The following is a 20,870-nucleotide window of genomic DNA, read 5'->3' as shown; positions in this document are numbered from 1 at the left end:
TCATTACTTCTCCGGTAATCATCTCGATTATTTCCTCCGCACCGGCTCGGAAACCAGCCGAAATTTGACCTGGAGCATCATAATTCGAGTACTCGCCGAGGAAATCGTCGCCTTGATTGATAATTTCGACCGCGGTCCTCCTCCGGCGACCTATGCCGTTTGTTGTGGACAACATCTTCTCCATCCGCCCATCTGTTTGCTATTTCCATTAATGCGAATACTTGTCTTTGGATTGGTTCTTCCCAAATCTTCGACAAAATCTCCACGCCTGATCCCTGCGACAAATGCATCTATTGCCCTCTCGTCAGATATGTTTTCTGCCGAGTTTTTTATGATGTTCCATCTTTGAATATATTTTCTCATTGGCTCATCTGGCTTCTGTCGACACGCCCGTAACTCCTCTAGAGACGCGGGTTTCTTGCGGAGTGGATCGGAAATTCTTGACGAATATGTCCTCAAAGCTATCCCAGCTGTCGATAGACCCTGGAGGAAGCTTTTTGATCCAAGATCGTGCAGCTCCACTTAAATGCACCTGAATACTTTGCATGGCTGTTGCCCTGGTCCCTCTAGTTAACTTCACCGTCTCGAGGTAATCAACTAGCCAATCCTCTGGATCTTGCAGGCCGTCGAATTTCTTGAAATGATCAGGCAACTTAAATCCCGAAGGGACTCGAGTTTTTCGTACTCTCCTTGTGAAGCACGGCAAACCGCACATATCCTCGTCGTTTAATTCCGGGGAATACCGATGTTCCCTTCGCTTTGCCGTGCTCTGTCTACCCTTGCTTGTGCTGCCGTGTCTCTTGCTCCACTTGTTCCTTCGACATTTCGTCTGCTGCTGCTGCCGTAGGTCGTGGACTATTTTGCCTTGCTGCTCCTTCGGCGGTGTTGGTGCAAACGCCGTTCCCATGGCTTCGAGCTCCCTGCCATCGCCATGTTGTACAAAGCCTCCCTTGGATCTCCTGGAGGTGGCCTAGATGCAAGGATAAAAGCTTGTGTCGCCATATACCCAGCTTCTGGTGTCTTGGGGATAATATTCCCTCTTGTGTCTATCGACATAAAAGACATGTCGAGATTTTGAACCAGGTACTCTCTTTCTCCTTCAGGTATGTGTTGCAATCTTGACCTTGCTCTGTTCCGAGCTTCTCTATGACTATCTCCCGAGGTTCCAGATTGTCGACTTAACTCTGCCCTTCGTCTGCTTGACGCGGAGGCTGCCTCCTTTCTTCTGTTTAGAGCTTCTGTCTGTTTTCCAGTTCTCTTCCAGCTCGGGTGAGTCTATATTGATAAGCTTGCAGTTCTTGGACTGTAGCAGTTGTCGTCATTGGTTCCGAGCCATCTAAAGCTTTCGCAGCTCTATCCCGAGCTGTTTGTGGAAGTTGAACTCTGACGCGTGGTGTGGGCCCGACATATTTAGTGCCCATACCTCTCCTTAGATCTGAGGGATCGACATAGGGATTGCCCAAATCGTCGAAAGCCTCCGATGTTTCCTCTTGATCGCGACTTGTATCTCCAATGGCATAAACTTGGTGATATTTTGGAGTTTTCACTTTGCTTGGTTCGGTGACACCATCATAGAGTTTGGTGAAGACCTTCCCAATAGAGGTGGATTTGTCGATGAAGTCGAAGCTGTCAATGTCGCTCGAATCATCGCTTATATAAGAGTCCACCGATGATTCGAAGGACATGTCGCTGAAGATTTTGACGAGTTTTTCACTTGCCCTGCTGTCGATGAAGCGTGGCGACGAAATCTCCTTATCGCTTGACTCGACGGATGATACTGAGTTTGAGAGATCAGGACCACCCGACGATAATCCCGACGAGATCGGAACTTCGAGACGATACACTCCTTCTTTCTCGACGCGGAAATCGAATTTTCCAAATGTCATCTTCATTGGCTCCTCCAGATACGCATATGCATCCAAACGGGAGGGCGGGTGAGGAACAAAATCAACAAGACCATTTTCGATCTGTTTACCTCTGTCCATGATGTTGCTTGCTACTGATGAAGTCGACGATCTTGAACGTGCCATCGAGATCAGCTCCTTGTCGCCTCTAATCCCCACAGACGGCGCCAATTGACAAGGTATTAACTTGTCAATGCCTATGGATTGTAGGCTAGGGTTTAGTTGGAAGTAGAGGGCAAGTAGATCTCGAAGGTTTCAGCCGAAAAGTACTCGGCGATTATGAAAACTAGGGTTTGTAAACAATGATTCGATGATCTCTGCGTCCCTCGACTCCCCCTTATATAGGAGGCGGAGCCGCGGGATTCGTGCCGTACAAGTTACAAAGTCCGGGAAGGTTTCAAACTCATCCCGTAAGATTACAAATAAGACTTTCTATTACAACTCTAACTTTCCTTAATAATATCTTGGGCTTCCGAATCTTCTTATTCTTCGAATAGTGGGCCTTCAATAAACCCCGGGTACTATCTTCGGCAGGCCCATTAGGGATGCCCATGTCACCTACTGGCCCGGCCGAGCCCGGTGGGCTCGTGAAGTTCCCATGGCCACGTTGCAGTCAGCGCGCCATCGTCCAGACCCCCCACAGCATGAGCCACTTCGTCGATCGCCGGAGACGACACAGGGAAGCCAAGAACTAGCGCGCCTAGGCCCAGATGGGGCCCAAAGGGCCCAGATCTGGGCCGACAGAGCACCGCCGCTAGCTTCCTTGTCGCCGCGCCGCCAAGCGGCCGCACCACCCAACACCGTGTAGCCCCACGAGACGCGCCGCCGCCGGAATGCCGCCAACCTAAGAGCACCACCGCCTGCCCGCCAACCCCGCCTGGGGAGGGAACGCGCCGGGTAGAGAAAGGGCCGCTAGCGCCGCTCGGGCTTTGCCCGGTGGCTCACGCCAACGGTGACGACGGGGGAAGGGTGGAGGAGGAGGGTGGACGGGGGCTAGGGTTGGGGCGCCCTGGAGTCGCCCGCGGGGGAGCGGCCCGAGGACAGGGCGCTTTTTTTCCGTCACCAACCAACCCTTCCAATATGGCTAGCCCGTCAGAAGAAGAAGAGAGTTTAGAGTAAGGCTGGCAATGGGTCGGGTTTGGTCGGGTCAACTTAAACTACATCCATGCCCATCACCCTTATCGGGCACACCTGTGACCCACGACTCTACCCATGGGTAAGGAATGAAACCCATGCCCAAACCCATCGGGCAACCCGACCCTATCGGGCAACCCATCGGGTACAAAAAAATGGAGAGTTTGACGCAACCAAATATTTAGAACACATCGGCACATTGTTGGCTACCAGGACGAAGAGTGGTGTGTTCCCGTTCATGGTTTTGTGACAGCAATTAGTACTAATATGCACATGTTTGGTGTCTAGATACAAGAGCTTTGTGTGTAAACGATGTATACTGTCTACATGTATAATGTATGTGTATCATAACCCACGTACCATACAAAATAATTCAATTTTTAATTAATACTAATATTAATCGGATGACCCATCGGGCAACCCGTGAGCATAGACTGATACCCATGCCCGATCCACAACTAATCGGGTTGCCCATGGATCGTTTCTATGGACGAATATCGAGATCCATACCCTACCCATTCGGGTCGGGTGCCCATGGACAGACGTACCCATGGGTCGAAATGCCGGCTTGAGTTTAGAGTCTATCACTATGCTGTTATATCTTTAATTATTGCGATCTTCTTGTTTGACTTTTAGCAACAAGCTAGCTGTATTCCTTGAATCCGAGCCACAGCTTGGATATCATAATATTGTTATCATTATATGTTTCATACGGGATAGACAGTGACGGTAGTAGGGAAGCAACGACGAAGCAACTAAGCAAGCTCCACAATCCAATTGGACCCAGTCATCACAATTCATTTTCATATGCTTGTACCTGTGAGGAATTTTAAAAAAAAAATGAAACAGTGTCTAGGAGGAACTAGAAAACTATTGATATAATAGAAGCGGGACTTGGCGTGACAATTCCAAAATTCGTCTCTGCGAGGATCGAACTCTGGTCGTTAGGGTGCGCCACTGCGACCCTAACCACTGGGCTAAGCCCACGTCGTCGTACCTGTGTGAGGAATTGTGCTAGCGATTGTTGACTGTTGACATTTTCTTTTAATCGAATGAGCGTGTAGTACGCATTATTTAATTGAGAAAGTGACAGTACTGGTAGACAGTGACGGCACTGTACGCAGTATGTTTGCGATGTCAAGTGACACCGGATATTTTGCAAAAAAAATCTTAGCTTCAGTGTGTGTATATATTTGTGTCTGTGTGTATGTGTGAAATAAATATTGAACAAATTAACTTCACCCCCTCTCCCCTCGAACTTGTCAATCAGTTCTGCTCCGGTGCTCTAGCCTTGGCAAAACTCTGGCCGCGACAAAAACAAGCATGATGGAGATCTTTTCATATCCTTTCGTAAATGGGGCCATGATCGTAAAATTTAAAAATCTAACAGGTACATACAACTCCGTAGTGGTCCGCATGGCCCGCGTTGTCTTGTATGAGTAATTTATGTACGCATAACGTGCTAATACGATCACGGTGTGTGTATTACATCATGTGTACCGAGAAGGTGTTACGCATAAGCACTACACGTTTTATAAATAGAGATATATTAACTATTTAAAATAATGACTAGTTAAATTAGTGCAAATTTGTATCTTAAAGATAGAATTTTAATTTGTTTCGTAATGTTACCAAAAACTACATCGATGGACAGATGGATCTAGAGCGGCCACGATATCACCAACGATTGCGATTCCATTGTTCCACCGGATCCCAGCGGATGCGTACGCCGCTAGCTGGTTTCAAAACGCCATGGGTGGTAGTTAGGCAGGTAGATGATTACCTGGTCACGTGACCTTTTTTTGTTCTAACACGACATATAGATACCGTATGCATACAGATAAGTATACATGAACTAGATATGAGTTTCAGTGGGTCTAAGGTAGAAAAAAAAACCAATATAACCCCTCAACTTTAGCTAGGGAGGAGCACTGAAGCAGGACTCTGTGTGAATTGGCTCATACTTTCCCTCTAAAATTTACTTGGCTCACTCAACCCTTCTGAATAATGGTCCATTTAAACCCCTACCGGTTCCAAAGGTTGGGTCCAAATCCCGGGTTAGCGAGGTTAAATGGACCATTAATGCACCAGTTTTTTCACAACTTATTTATCAATTTCGAAAGATAAATCTCAAGAAAACAAATTAAATAAATCCAATTTCAAATGATTTGGCATATTAACCACTTCGAAAAAAATGGATGGTTAGAAGAAGGTTACACCAAATGCTTGTTCTTTGAGAATGATTTTCATGTAAAGTTGATTATTATTCATTTCCTCCATTTCGTAGAAAACGTCCTATGCACGGGCAGTGACGCAGGGTTACTAGTCGGTGCAAAAGAAATTCCATGTTGGCATGTTGCGTAGTCAAACGACAGCCCATCGTTGGCCTTGAGTGAGCTCCAATATTCCCAAAGCAACTCGCTCTCCCCGGCCGGAGCTGCTGTCATTCCGTCATCTTCTCTTCTCCCAAGATAACGTCCACTCCGCACCATGAACAATGAGCTCGTTCGTGTTACGAGCGCCAGCTTGATAAGCAACGAGCTCGCTGTGGTTCCTTTCACGAGCGGCAGCGCGATCAACGATGGGTTCGTTCATGCTACGAGCGCCGGCGTCCGGGCACGCGGATCACGCGGCCTGCAGATGTCGCCGGCCCTCAGCGGCATCTGGGACGAGGCGGCGCAGCTTTACCATGTCCAGGGGCGCCTGAGATCCGTGCTCGCCGCCGCACATGGGAAGGAGATCCAGAACGAGCAGTTGGTGCGATATCTCAGGGAAGCCCGCCATCAGGAGTCCCAGAGCGAGGACCTCCTGAGCGAGCTGGTGTACTACCGCATCCAGGAGGAGCTGGAACCCGGCGAGGTAATAGTTGTTTCAAATTCACGTGAGCTTGGCTTCCCATTCCACCATGACTTCTTCCCGCTATATATATATATATATATACATACGTTCAGTTTGTTGCTTGCTAGATCGGGGACGACACTCTTGGCATACTCGTCGGCGATTGGAATTTAGCCCGTTCGATCCTGATTTGTTATTTTGTTTGTGGTGGCGCAGGGTTCTCGGATGGATGAATCTCCTGGTCAACGGCACGTTCCGCGAGATCTACAGCCCCAAGTTCAACTGTTTGAGGAGGAAGAGGATTCAGGGATTGGAATTGTAGACATGGAACAGGTCAGGCGATATTTCCGGTTACTCTATTTTTTTGATAAAAAAATATATTAATATTAAAAAGATATAAATTACACCTAGCCTCTGCAACAACATAATGTCAAGAACTAATTGAGACATCAAGGATGCACACAACCAAAAAGAAAATAAAGAAAGAAGAAAAATCCGTCCGGAGTCTTTAGAGCCTCAAAGCAACATGAAACAAGTCACATGGCCGCAAAGCACTGATCACCAGCCACACACTGTGTATCATCGTCTTCACCTCATCCTTTGCGAACACACCCACGGACATCCGATTGCACACGTGGTTGATTGCATACGTGGTCGCTATGTGGACATTGCCATGTGGATGAACAACCATGTATGCAAATTCAGCCGCCGAGCAATCATCGTCCTTCCTTCCACCACCGCCACATGAGCATGGAGACCTCTGACCTTCGAAAGTTGAAATACCCACCATGGTAATCGCGGTAGTGATTTGCCGTAAGACATTTCCTAAGGTGCCAGTGAAAGTAGATCATCTTGTCCCAAATGGCCTGCAGCCAACGGCAACAATGGAGTCGCCACGACCAGGGGATCTTGTTCCCAATGGGCCGCAGCCAACAGCAACAACGAGGGCGCCACACACAATGCCGGCAAGGTAGTCACCAGTGGATCCGGAGCAGCCGAATACCTTCAGGCCAGTCCCACAGCTGCTTGCACCACTGATAGACTACTTAATTAACATTGCCAAGGCGGGCACTGAACTCAAACTGCCACAAACGACCTTGCACTGCACATCATCCGAGTGCACGCACGGCACGGATCATGCTAGATCGTGGCTGCAATCCTCGGTACAAGACCTTGAGGGATCCGTCAAACCAGATCGAGATCGGATGGGATGAAAGAGACATCAACTAGGTATAAAAAAGGAAAGGGGAGGACACCCGCCGCCTCCCGTCTACCATTAGACGGCTTCCTCCGGCGGCGGCGAGGTGGTTGGGGTTGCGCAGGAGGCACTCTTTGGGTGGCGGTGGTGGCGCCTCCGGGGTCGCCTCTAGCGACCCAGGAGGCTAGGGGCAGCTCTCCAATATTTTTGTGTGTGCCTCCTGTTACTCTATTTATTTGATGGAATGTCATTCAGCTATTTTACCTACATTGATTATCAAGCACACTTTATCAAAAAAGGTATCTTCATGATTCGGTTATCATCTATGGGTTTGAAGAGGCTTCAAGTCAATTCCTCATCCCATGTCCCTATAAGATCACAACCTTACTTACAGGTATATTGCCTTTTTGTGGAGCAATCATCCCATTTGGACTAGTGGGAATCCAAGAGTCTTCCGGTATTAATTTGTGACTTTTGAGCCATCACCAACATGCCAAATACATTCACGTTTGAAAATGTTGCAAACCTGAAATGAAACTTGACCATATAAATCGACTTCGAGCATTAAGGTTTCTTTCACTACACCGAATCGTCTTTTGTCTCTTTTGTCAGACGGTAGACATGTCATCAGTATTGTCCCGAATACGCGACATACTGTCTTGTCTCCTCTCCCCCGACTAGAGATCGAACCCTGGAGCTAGGGGGTCGGAGGCTCACCGGCGGTCCGGCGATCGTCGGCGATGAAGCAGGGCGGCGTTGTCGTCGACGGCGAGGCTCCTGGTACCGGCGGCGTCTCCTGGGGCGGCTTCTAGCTTCGTCTTCGTCTGCGGCGGCTCCGCGGCACTCCGGCGACGAATTGGGGAGCTACGGTCTAAATTGAGACTGGGGAATGCTCGAGGAGGCTCAGGGAGAAGAGAGGAGGCGAGGGGTGTGAGGTTTGAGCACGGGGGAGTGCTCTATTTATAGCGGCGACGAGGTCCCGAGGCGCACGGGCAGGTCAACCATGGCGATGGCGATACAGTGGCTCCAAGGCATGGGCGAGGACGCGGAGCTGTTCACGGTGTCATGGCGAGCAGGACATGCGTCATGGCATAGAAAATGGAGGTCTCCTGCGATGGTGAGGTCACCGTGTACTGGCAGTCCGTGGCGGACGACGTCGACGAGGACGACGGCGACAGGGCAGGGGAGCGAGAGAGGAGGTGTCTGGCGGCTAGCTGGTGTCGTGGCGATGCTACTGGTGGAGAGAGGGGTCAAGGGGAGGACGAGGTTAGCGGGGCGTCGTCGCACACTGGCGTGTCCAGTGGCATGTCCACGCACGCTCTGGCGCGTCGTGGCTGACACGGGCACGTCCTTGCCTGGGCGTTACACGCTTCTCCTTGGCCATCGGCGTGCACCATCGTGTTCATCAGAGTGAGGGCGAGCTACAGGACATGGTGAGATGGGCTGGAGTGGAGTGGAGAGAGAGGTGGGCATGGTGGTGGCATGATGCCACGGCATGGTCATGTCCTTGCCATGATCATGCATGGTCATTGTCTCTGGTGCGTGGCATTGTTCAAGGGGTGCAAGAGGGTGCTGAGGAAGGTCAATGGGGCTAGGGTTTAGGTCAAAAACCACTGGATATTAGAGTGTATGGAGTTGGCAAGTTAGTGCACACAAGGTGCTCGACGCAATGGCCGCACGAAATTCAAATTTGAATTTGGCCAAAATATTTTATGGGTGTGATTCAAAAAATATTTGGCATCTAGTGATGGTGTTGGTTTGCAAAATGGAAAAGGTTTGGTGAAATTCAAAATGGGGTTGATCTATAATCTGATTCAATGTTGCAACTTTGCATGCCATTTATAAGAATTTGAAAATGGATCAGCAAGGTTGGTCAACCCCAAAGTGATCAGCTTGATGAGTTCTTGGATGAGGAGCAAAGAGTTGAGAAAGTTTGTTTTAGAAATTTCTTAATACAGGGGCTCAAAGTAGGTACCCTGATATAATTGTCACTTTTGACCAATATCATATGTGAGTGGGTTTTGATATTTCTTTTGATTTCTTTTGTATTTCTTTGATTCAAAAGTGATTATTAGGAGTTTAGTAATGTTTCCAAACCATTTACACAAAGTAAAATGGCCTAGGTTAAGATTTTACAAAAGTGGCCATAGGCTCATATGTGATGTTATTTTGATTTTCTTTTCTTTTTCTTTGTCCCTCTTTGATTCCATTTGGCATGGTTTAGGGTTTAGAACATTGTTAAACAACTTCAAACAACCATCATAGCAGGATCACAACATTTATGCATGAGCACTATGCACACCATATAACTCAATTCAAGTTTTTGTTGGTTCCAAATTTTGAATAATGGAAATTCTTTTTCTTTCTTTGTTTTGAAAATTTGGGGTGTTACAGTTTACTTGTGAACCCAACAAGCATTTAAACCAGGATCCGAATAAAATGAGAGCCAACTTTAACATGACCCTCCTTATGATAGGAATGACATTTAATTCTTTTCTAGCAATTTTGGCGCAGATGCCCAATCGTAAGATATCGAGGGCCAGTTTGAGCATACTTGGGCCTGGATTGCTGTAGTGGCCCAGGTTGAGCGGGCTATCATTCTGGAAACTGGAGACACTGGAAGGCTAAAACTCGAGGAGCAGTTTCGTGGGCCAAAACTAGATTGGTGGTAGGTGGAGGAGCCTGGAGACGGTCAAAAGCCGAAGTGCGAATAATGGGCTGTGAATCTGCTCTAGGCTGAGAAGGACCGGCCGATGTATTGACAATTTGAATTCCAACATTCCCACTCGAGGGAGCAATTGATGTTAACACCCGACTAAAAGCCGAAGAAACCGGAATGGTTGACCGAGGTGGAATTGTCACAATATCTCCCCTGAACACCGCAACTAGTTGAATTTCCGATAATTTCTACGAGATTAGAGTCTGTGATTCCTGGAGCTGTCTTTAGTAGTAAATCTTTCGAGTCAATCGAAAGCAATTCAAAATCTGAGCATAATCATAGCCTGCAAAAATAGCAGGTTCAAAATCATCCTTTTCCCATTCAGTTAATCGGTGCAAGAAAGAGATCTTCAGAGGAACAACCAGCCTAGAGGGCACCGGCGTAGGATATGCTTCCACCCTGTTGGAGGGACCCAAGGGAACTAGATTGGCTCCTGATAGAGGTTTATGCACAACATCAGCAAAAGATCTGGATCCAACAACTGACCAGGATTGTAATTCTTCAACCTCCCATTGACGAGGCTCACGAACAAAATTTGGGCCACCATTGCCCCAAAGGGAGAAGTACACAACGAACTCTGAACACTTGAAATGTCACAAATTATGAACAAACAAACCACTTGTTGGTTGTGAACTGAAAATCTAAATCTGAAAGTCCGGTCATGCAGATGGACGACGTTGAGATCCTCCGCAATTCCACCAAAACATGCTTGCAACATGTGACTGACATGGAAAGGATCTAAAGGTAGAACCGGTCGTTCGAAAGATGCAACCATGAAAAACTCCATATGAGAAGAGGCAGCAGAAAAAGCAACGGGGCAAAAAACTGTCGCCAAATCTTGTGCTGAATATCCAAACCCGGACAAAGATCCAACTTGTGGACAGTCTGAGGAGATACCTGGGTATGAGAGGGAATGCATGGCTCCGGAAGATCCAGATCATGATCACCAACTGTGATACGATGGCAAGGACCAAGATCGGATGATCACATTCACCTGCAGAAAATGTGCATCAACTGCCGATCCTTCTCCATCAATCAGGGCTAGCCGCCGAGCCTTGGGACGAAGGTAGAGGTAGCCGTCATGTGGGTGTGGATCGGATGGCGAGTCGCCAAAAAGGAGTAGTAAACCACCGACCAACGTAGCGGCTTCTCCATGGGGCTGCAGCTAGGAGGAGGAGGAGCAGCCAGGAGTGGGGAAGGGAACTCACCGTCAAGTAGGGGTGCCACTGGCACCAGGGAAGGCTCCGGTCAGATCCATCCGATTCGTTGGGGAGCCTCTCTGATAAGGAGCTTATTTTGGCTTGCTTATATAGTATTGGGAGGGTTATTAATCGCATTAGTGCCTAAAAGTACAATGATGAACATTTTCATAAATCCAATAACTTACATTTTCATTATTTAGTTGAGCATGAAACATTAAACTGTAACTTCTATGCTACTGTATTTTTTTTTCTAAAAAGGAGTGCTACAATCATGTTTTCTTTTGTATCTCAGGTTGCAGGAGACACAGCCGAAGATTCATGTTTTATCAGAGAACATTCATCTTCTGTTGCCCTTCAAATTGTGCCCTATGTTTCCAACCAAATGGTCCCTGCCAACACTGATCAGGAATTTTATCTTGAGCTATCATATGAGATAAAAGAACACATTGAGGCATGCAGGAATATGACATGTAATCTAGGTGAGGCCCTTATGTTTGCAAATCTGGATGATCGTATCAATATTGTGCAGAAAGACAAGAGCTCAAGTACTGATTCTCGAGAGACATCAGCTTGTCCCACCAAACTTAAAGTTTATGGTAGGGACCAAAAGAGGGACTTGATAATAAGCAAGTTAATAGGTGAAGAATCTGAAGGGCGAAACCTCTCAGTTCTCGCCATCATCGGTGATGGTGGTATTGGGAAGACTACTTTGGCCAAGGTGGTATTCAATGACTCTGCTGTGTCAAAGCATTTTGATATACTGTCATGGGTTTATGTTTCTGTCTATTTTGACCTAGCTAAGATTATACACATATTGTTGGAGTCTTTGAAAGTTAAAAATCATGAAAACATCAAGAGTTTGAAGGATCTGCAGAGCACCCTAGAATCAACACTGAAATTGAAAAGGTTCCTAATTGTTTTGGACGATATGTGGGAAGATAGCCAAAAGGAAATGTGGGATGAACTGCTAATTCCACTGCTTACCAATGATGTCGTGGGAAACAAGATTCTGGTCACAACAAGAAAGCCATCAGTTGCAAAATTGATTGGAGAAACAGATCCAATTAATCTGGAAGGTTTGAAGCCAGACGACTTTTGGGACTTATTTAAAGAATGTGCCTTTGGTAATGAGAACTACAAAGGAGGACGGAAACTGGAGAAAATCGGTAAGGACATAGTTATCCAGTTAAAGGGCAATCCTTTAGCAGCAAAAAGTGTGGGAAGATTGTTGAGAAAGAAGATTAACGTTGCTTTCTGGAAAAGAGTTCTGGATGAGAGTGAATGGAAGCAACAATCAGATGACTATGATATCATGCCAGCACTGATGATCAGCTACAAATACCTACCGGTGCACCTCCAGCAGTGCTTCTCTTACTGTGCCGTTTTTCCAAAGTATTATAGGTATGAGAAAGAATGCTTGGTCAATATATGGATAGCTCAGGGTTTGATATATTCCACTGACATGCATAAACGACTGGAGGACATTGGAAGTGAATTCTTCAATGACCTAGTCGAATGGGGTTTTCTCCAACAGGAATTTGAAATTATGAGACGACATATCATGCATGATCTCATTCATGATTTGGCGCAGAAGGTTTCATCCCATGAGAGCTTCACCATAGGGGATACCAAGTCTCAGAGAACACCACAGTTTGTTCGTCATGTCAGTGTTTTAGCTGAATGGGTATATAAGACAGAAATAGATGGCACTGTGCACCCTAATCAGCCTTTCCTGCAAAACTTTTCTAATTCCTTCCGTGAGTTGCAGAAAAGGAACTTGAGCACATTGATGCTATTTGGTCCACATGACCTTGATTTTGCAAACACATTTCGCCAAGAATTCATTGAGGGAAAGTCAGTCCGTGTGTTAAAATTGGACATGGTAATCTCAGATTTGGATTTGATGATACAGAACATCTCATCATTTATTAATCTTCGCTATCTGGAGTTGGGCTTCTTTTATAAGGGTGACAGGTTGGAATTGCCGGAGGCTATATGTAAGCTTCATTATCTGCAAGTACTGGATATAAAGAAGAACTGGGGAAGTAGCACAATATTACCGAGAGGCATGAACAAGCTTGTTAACTTGCGCCATTTTATTGCTGTGGACAAGTTACATGCACAAATAGCTGGAGTTGGGAGTATGACTGACCTTCAAGAGCTCAAGGCATTTTCTGTCAGAAAGACAAGTGAGTTCAGTATAAAACAACTGAAAGGATTGAATCAGCTTAGAGGATCGATTAGCATTTGCTATCTTGATGATGTAGAAAGCCAAGAGGAGGCCATCGAAGCGAGAATCTCTGACAAGGTGCACCTTACTGCTTTGCACTTATCATGGTATGGTGTGTCTGAGGACAGAGTTCTTACTATTAAAAGTAAATTACCAATTCTGGAGGATCTTAAACCACACGCTGGCCTGATAAATCTGAGAATTACAGCATACAAACATCATATACCGTCATGGTTCAGCAACAATATTCATCTCACCTCACTGCGGTCACTTCATCTGGATAGCTGCTATTGCTGGGAACAATTCCAACACCCGACATGTTGCCTCTGCTCCGGGAACTCCGTCTGATCAATATGATTCGTGTTTCTGAAATAGAGATTGGTTGTTTGGAGATACTCGAGCTACGCAATTTGCGGCGTTTGAGGCAGTGCAAAGTTTCGGACAAGGAGCAGGTATCTGTGAATCTGCAAGTTCTTGAAGTAGATGACTGCATTGCATTGAAAAAGTTCTCTTTACTCTTTATCCATGAAGATGTGCAAAACGAATACCAGTTTACTCATCTTCACAGGCTTCGGGTACGCGGTTGCTTTGGTGACATCAGCATCTCACAACTTTTGCACATACAATCTTTAGAGGATATAGATTTATTCATGAGACCAGAGTTGGACGAATTTCGCCTTGAACCATCTGACCCATTAAATGTGATGCGCATGGAGATCAAAAGAAGTGGATTTGTTCTGAGCAAAGAGGAAAGTTTGTTCCAATCGAACAAACTCAGGGATTTAGTGGAGCTTAAAATTACAGATGATCCAAGTCTGAAGAATCTAGCATGGTCAGGCCTCCAACAGTTGGCATCATTGAAAACATTTAAGATGAGTAACTGCCGCAAATTGTTTTCTAGAATACCTGAGCTCTCTCTGCCGCCATCAGTCCAAGAACTGGAGTTTAATTGGTGCAACATCACAGCAAAACAATTGTCGCAAGTCCTTCTGAGACTTCCGTTACTCAAGAAATTCAGTTTAACTAGCTGTGAGGAGGTGACATCCTTACCTATAGGGCTGTTTACAGATGAAGAGAACCAAATGACGGAAAGCTCTTGGTATATCCCTCCCAACCTCGTCACCACTCTGGAACTGTTACAGATCTCATTTAGAACAAGTTCTCGTCGGAAAGATAGTTCAGAAATGCATTTTTCCAGCAAGCAAGGCCTCGGCAAGTTCAACTCCCTTAAGAAAGTTGTCATTGATGATTGTCCTACTCTCTTATCTACTATTATGTCAGGAGTGTCTCAGATTCCTCCATCTTCACTAAGCATACTCCATGTGGAAGAAATAAAAAACAGTTGTGTGCAGTTATCAGAACTTTCTTCTCTCATTGAACTGCATATCATTCATTGCGAATTTTTGACATGGTTCAGCCTGGATTCCTGCGCTGCCTTACAAGAGCTGTGGATTGCAGGATGCGACCTGGTATCATCACTTGAAGGTTTGCAGTCCTGTAAAGCATTGCGGGAGTTGAGCATCTATGGTTGCAAGGCAATTTGTTCATTCGGAGTATCGCTCAGCTCTCTCACAACACTAAGCATAAAGAACAATGCTAATTTGTCATATCTAGACCTCGGAGTATCACTCATCAGCCTCACAACACTGAGCATAGAGAACAATCCCAGTTTGGCATTTCTAGACCTGAATTCTTGTACGGCAATGCAGAAACTATGCATTGAAGGGTGTGCTACAATGTCATCATGGAAAGGTCTTAAAAGCCTTTGTAGTCTCGAGTACTTAAATTTTGAAAATTCTCCAGGCTTTACAAGATCATGGCAAGTCACGTTTTTTGTGGCGGCTTCTGATAAGCGCGAAAGGAAAAAACGCCCAGGCCCGCTCCCGTGTCGCTCCCTAGGGCGACACCGGGGCGATACCGCGCCGCCGCCGCCTACAGCCCCCTCCGCCTGCTCCGCTAGCCGCCGCTGCCGCCGGCCCTTGCCGCGGTGGCGGCGGGCCCAGCCCCCGAAGGTGGACTGGGGAGATGGACGCTGGAGATCTGCGCCATGGCTGCTAGGGCGGTGGTGGTGGCTCATCTGCGTGCAGCGACCAGGGCGGCGCCCCTGGTCGGGGTGGTGGGAGGATCTCCTCCGGCGGCGCCTTGACCGGCGGTGAAGATCTGGGCCAGATTGGGTGGCGTTGGGGAAAACTCCAGATCTTGATCTGGGTGATTCCCGTGCTGCCTATCCGGTCTTCTTCGCTGCATGGTTGGGCCGGTCTGGTCGGGGTCGACCCTGCTTGGTCGTCGCCGTTCTCTTTGCTGCCTCATGGCCGCTGGTAGAGTGCGGCGTCCGCGGCGGAGCAGGTTGCCGGCGGGCGGCGGCGAGGGGGCCTGCCGTTCTGCCTAATAAAGGTGGCAGTCCTAGGGTTTCTCTCGCGCCAAGTGAAGATCGTTCGGAAGCTTCTTCCCACCGAGCTTGCTCGGATTGTCGTGTTCCGGAAGGTCCTGCCGGAGAAATTCATTGTGCGATCAATGCCTGAAGATTGCTGGATTGGGTGTTTTCGGTCGAGCGCACCCATGTTTTTTATCTGACCGTTTGGTTTCAGAGGGAGCGCATCGAAGCTCTGCTGGCTGTTAATATCATGGAGCTTGTTTTATTTCCATGGTGCTGGCGGAGAAGGTCATGAAAGTCAAGATTGGTGGAAGAGCAATGGTGGTCGGATCTTGGTGGTGAGATGAAACTGGCTTGGTGTTCCGGGCTTCACAGCTGCGGTATGAAAGTGGAGGCAACAACACAGGTGAAGTTCAGAGTCCTACCTTTCAGGGTGAAAACCCAAGGTCTGGCCTTAACTGGTTGTGCCTGGCAATGACCTTGTTGGAGGCATTGTTTTGAGAGCGGGGACTATCTTCAGGGTGAAAACCTAAGATCTTTGATCGGACGACGACGGTGTTAGAGCACTGTTCCCTTCTTGAAGGCATCGTTTTTGGAGAGTCTGTATTTCAGGTGTTGTCTTGGCGGTGGATGTATTGCTGTTGTTAGGCCCGAGATACTCTAGCAGGACTTTTGTTTCTTAGTTTTTTTTTTGGCTGTGTGCATCCGTAGTGCCATTAGGGTGGTGCGTTGTTGCAGAAGCTGGGTGTAATTGGTATCTTTTGATATTAATATATTCCCTTTATCCAAAAAAACAAGATCATGGCAATTAGCGGCGTCCCAAGTTGAGAGCGAGCACAGCTACTTCCCGCGAAGACTACAAGTGCTCATTATCGACAACATTGGTGTCCTATGTGTGCCCATATGTAGTCAATTAACCTCTCTGAAGACACTGACCATTCATGGATCTCTTTATTTGCGGCGCGACTATGCGGACAGTTTGACAGATGACAACGAGAGAGCACTGTTACTTCTCACCTCCTTGAGAACGCTTGAGTTCGATAAGTTTAAGCATCTCCAATCACTGCCTGCTGGACTCCAGTGCCTTACATCACTGCAAAGACTGAGTGTTAGCAAATGTGAACTCATCACATCCCTACCCGTGGGGGGTTTCCCAGCTTCGCTCAAGGACATGGAAATCCATGCCTGCAGCAAGGAGCTTACTGCACTATGTCGAGAGGTGTGTAGAGTTCAGAAGATATATTTTACCGATGGTACAGGAGATACGGATTAGCTTTTTTAAACATATCAAGACGTGTTCATAGCTCTGGTTTCTAGCCTGGGATCTTGTTTGGGCCTTCAAAGCTTCAGAATCAGGTATCTTTCTCCACAAATAGAAAGATTATTTCAAAATTTGAATCTTTTGGATCTTTTGTTTGTGTGCTTATCTGTTGCTACAATGTATCTAATTTAGTTCTGCTACGTTCTTACTATTGACAGGGAAACCAAGCAGGCTTAGGTTGGGTAACATATGGAGAGAGTCTCTAGTAATTGCACGTAAGATTTAAAAGACTGAGGAAGAGAACTGGCACATCTTTAACCATTACAATTTATAGTATGTCCTATAGGTCAATTTGGACTTCGGTAACCCTACCTGACAAGTCAAGGAGGCCCTGCAAGCTGAAGTGTTTATTGCCTGCTGTCTGCTGTCATATCTTCAGTTTATATTGCTTGAGGTCAGATGATTGCTAGAAGTGGTAGTAATTGTTATAGTAGCAGTTGTCCTAAGTTTGCCTTTTGTTAGGTTTCTGAAACAGAGGATTCCTGAAGTGGGGAATTCTGGATTTTCTTTATCTTGTTGATAATCATTGACTTAATTTTACTCAATGATGTTTTGCGACCTACTCTACACAACAAATGTTCTTTTCCGGTGTTAAATAGATCATGGTATTATGCAGTCACGTTAGAAGAGATTGTATATGTATTACTTGTATAAAACTTTTACCTGATAAGCATACAAACAAATGGATGTGGCGCTTTTGCTCCGAGGAGCATGTACTCCTGATATTTGAATTGGCCCCCGCTGGAGCTGACAAGGAGAGCAAGTTGCAGATCATCATCGACCCTGTCGTGGTCATGTGCGCGATCATGGGCATCTCCTACCTCCTGGTGGCTTCTTCTCCAGCTCCTGTGCAACAACGGTGACCGATGTATTGTGTACCATTGGAGCCACGGAGGCTTAGCTTGCCTCATGCCTCATTCTCGCGGTATAGGGTGGGAATACAGGCAGGCAAGAGCAAGTCGAGTTGCAGCAGCAGTATGATAATTTTAATCTATCGATTTAAGCCGCTGCCATATGGTAATTCTGATCAATAACGTGAGAATATATCTGACCTTGATTATTAACTATACAATATTGGCCTCCTATTTTGCACTCGATTATACCTGAATTTTTCACACGTCCAACTACATGGACTAACAGAAATGAACGGGAGGAACATTTTGACTTCCGAAGTGAAAACGTCCGTGTCCGTAGGTAACAGATATGTGAATTACAGTGGTACTGAAAGGTTGTTAGCTATTCTCTCGGCAAAACTACAATGCATGTCTAATAGACTGTTGATTTCTCATCCACAAACTGCAGCCGCTAGGAGACCTCTTGGAGGCGATATGGCAGCGTGCCCTCCTGGTGGCATGCTTGCCGGTCTGCAGATTAAGTTATCTTCATCTGGAATTACATTCGCCTGCTTTACACTAGTGTTTCAGTTTCCATTTCGTGCATCTTTCCACCTGTGCTGAGTGCATTGATCTACTGGGAAATGCTTGGAGTGCTTCAGAATAAGATGCTACGTGTATGGACATCGCCTTCTTGCATGCTATGAGTTGGTGAGGTTTCAAGCAAAAAAGGATCTGCACTATTAGGGTGGCAAGATGTCTTCACCAACTGCATCCGATAAAAAGTTTCGATAAATCGTACAGTTTTACTGGGATAGAAAGAAATCAAATAATTTTTCAAATATAAAACAGGAATGCTCTAGTACTAGTGTCCTAGTGATGCACCTTGCATAAACTTTGGTGCCATCATCAAGACAGCAACTATCATCCTAGAGGGGGAATTTGGGGCCAATGTCATATGTAAGGAAGAATATACTGATAAATATTTGGGGCATGGTTTTTCTACTCCCAAGCTCATATGCTCCTGTTTTAATTAAAAAATCGGAAAATAGCAGATAAAATCAAACAAATCTGAAATTTTTATACAATGAACATGAAAGTGTATTCTAATAGCATGCCAAAAATCTCCTAGCAAAGATACATGTACTGGTCTGTGCAAAAAAGACAAATTTGATTGTTGCAAACATCAAATTCGAATGCTCCAAACAGCACCAAATTTTGTTATATTTGCATAGACCACCAAATATGTCATTTCTCACCGCAATGTTGCTTCCAGTTAGAACACAATCTCATTTCTCACTGCAATGTTGCTATTTTTGCAATGTTTTTATTGGACCAGGAGCATATGAGATTGGGTCCAAAAGTGCATTTTGCTAAATATTTGTTGCAACTATAAGTTATTTATACAGTAGCTCTCCCTAAAAGTATTATTGAACAAGAGTGTCAACTAAAGCATACTGCTTATGCAAGCAAGCACTTCAGGCAATCGAAGTTCTGAGCAAACGTTAGGGGTAGAGCTTACGATTTCTTATGTTCATTTAACTTTTGAAGATTACTTTGGACCATATAGCATGCTTCTTTCATCCAAACTAGACTACACTATTTAGAGTATGTGAATAACTACCAGCAAAGCTTTAGCAGTTCATCAATACACTTCGTAACCCAACCACTGAAATTGTACAGAAAGTATGCCCAATTGTTTTTTTAAATGTTCACTATTTACATGTTTTGAACTTGTTGATCTTCAGATATGAATTGAGAACGATAAAACAATTAAAAATACAATAAGCCAAAATAAAATGTCTTTACCAAGATGACGTAGCTAAGAGCTGAGAATTTCACCTGTGATACAACAGTGTTGCACCTCACCAATGCTACTTTGGTTGGGTACTGTCAGATCCCTGTTACAATGTGCGCCAACTTGCCTCCTGGAGTCAACACCATTTGTTGCAGGCTTCTCCTCCACTTCTTCAGTTTCCAGTGCTGCTTTAGCCTCCTGAACCAAGGTGCGCAATTCGTACAGCAATTCTGCCTTGGCCTCGCGAAGAGTAACAGAGTTATCGTAGACTGCCAAGACAAGGTCCTTATCTAACTTCTGTTGATATAGATGTGCATCACGCCTAATCGCTGTGAGCACATCATGCGAGAACATCTGAAACAAACATACTTCAGTACACAGCGACAACTTCCAGCATATACAAATACAACTTTTGCAGAAAAAAATTAAGATTCACCTTGTGTGGGTTACCATATTTAAGTATTCCATGAGGATCAAACATTATCTTCAAAGCTGTTGCAAGTTTGAATAAATTCCAGACCTTGGTATCAACCTTAGAGAACACCTTAAAATCCTCATCAAAAAATTTATGCAAGAACTGCAGATGTCTTTTTTCATGTAAATCAGTAACATACACCTTTGAAGTCTTCTTAATAATACATTTGTTAAGCTGGATAAAAAAGGGCATTGGTTAATCACTGATGAAAAAACATGAAAAGATAGAAAAAAAATCTAAAGATGAATAAAAAAATTGAGATTCTACAATTATAGTTTATGATAACAACGTTTCCATGAAACCTTTCATCACTGGTAATAAAGTGTTACAAGTGCACAATAAATAAGACAAGACCATTACATGACAAGATCACGATAAAACATAAAACATTGCATGTTAGAAAATAGAAGGGTGATCACTAAGCTCACCATCTCTTGCTTGATATAAATTTTGTGACGATCTAAGACCATATTCAATCCTAGACTCATGGGAAGCCGGTCATCCATAGTCATCTTAGACTGTTCTTCAGGTACTACTAGATGCATGATATTCTTCAGACCCCACATCACCTCCGTCACGGCATCATCATACAAACACTTCAGCCCCTGAAAATGAAAATGGAAATATGTAATGTGCACACAAGCATAAACAACTAGTGCGTTTAGACATAAAGACGAACTCAGACAGTTATTCAGACCAGTGTTTTTTCAATTATATCTTTATATTCACGGCTTCCAACAACTAGTGTCTCGTCCCAGGCGCAGTATGTCCAGAGCATCTTGATCAGGCTGACGTCTATTGTCTGGGCAGTAAGGTTAATGACGTTGCGCTTGTCCTCGAATGT

General features: G+C 45.5%; 1 protein-coding gene and 1 pseudogene across 1 annotated transcript; one reads left to right on the top strand and one right to left on the bottom strand.

Annotated features, from left to right (window-relative positions):
* Positions 1 to 5,785: 5,785 nt before the first annotated feature.
* On the top strand, positions 5,786 to 17,479 carry LOC124667638 (annotated as a pseudogene).
* Positions 17,480 to 19,575: 2,096 nt separating this feature from the next.
* LOC124662245 lies at positions 19,576 to 20,538 on the bottom strand. The gene is made up of 3 exons (XM_047200104.1): positions 20,455 to 20,538; positions 19,988 to 20,200; positions 19,576 to 19,905 (listed from the first exon to the last, which is right to left on the bottom strand). Exons 1-3 carry the CDS (start codon positions 20,536 to 20,538, stop codon positions 19,576 to 19,578), a joined length of 627 nt encoding a protein of 208 aa, XP_047056060.1.
* Between the last annotated feature and the right edge of the window lie 332 nt (positions 20,539 to 20,870).

This window comes from Lolium rigidum, chromosome 6 (assembly GCF_022539505.1).
Source record: "Lolium rigidum isolate FL_2022 chromosome 6, APGP_CSIRO_Lrig_0.1, whole genome shotgun sequence".
Lineage (NCBI taxonomy): Eukaryota > Viridiplantae > Streptophyta > Magnoliopsida > Poales > Poaceae > Lolium > Lolium rigidum.
Note: the sequence above shows the minus strand (reverse complement) of the source record. Positions and strands in the feature narration are given on the sequence as shown.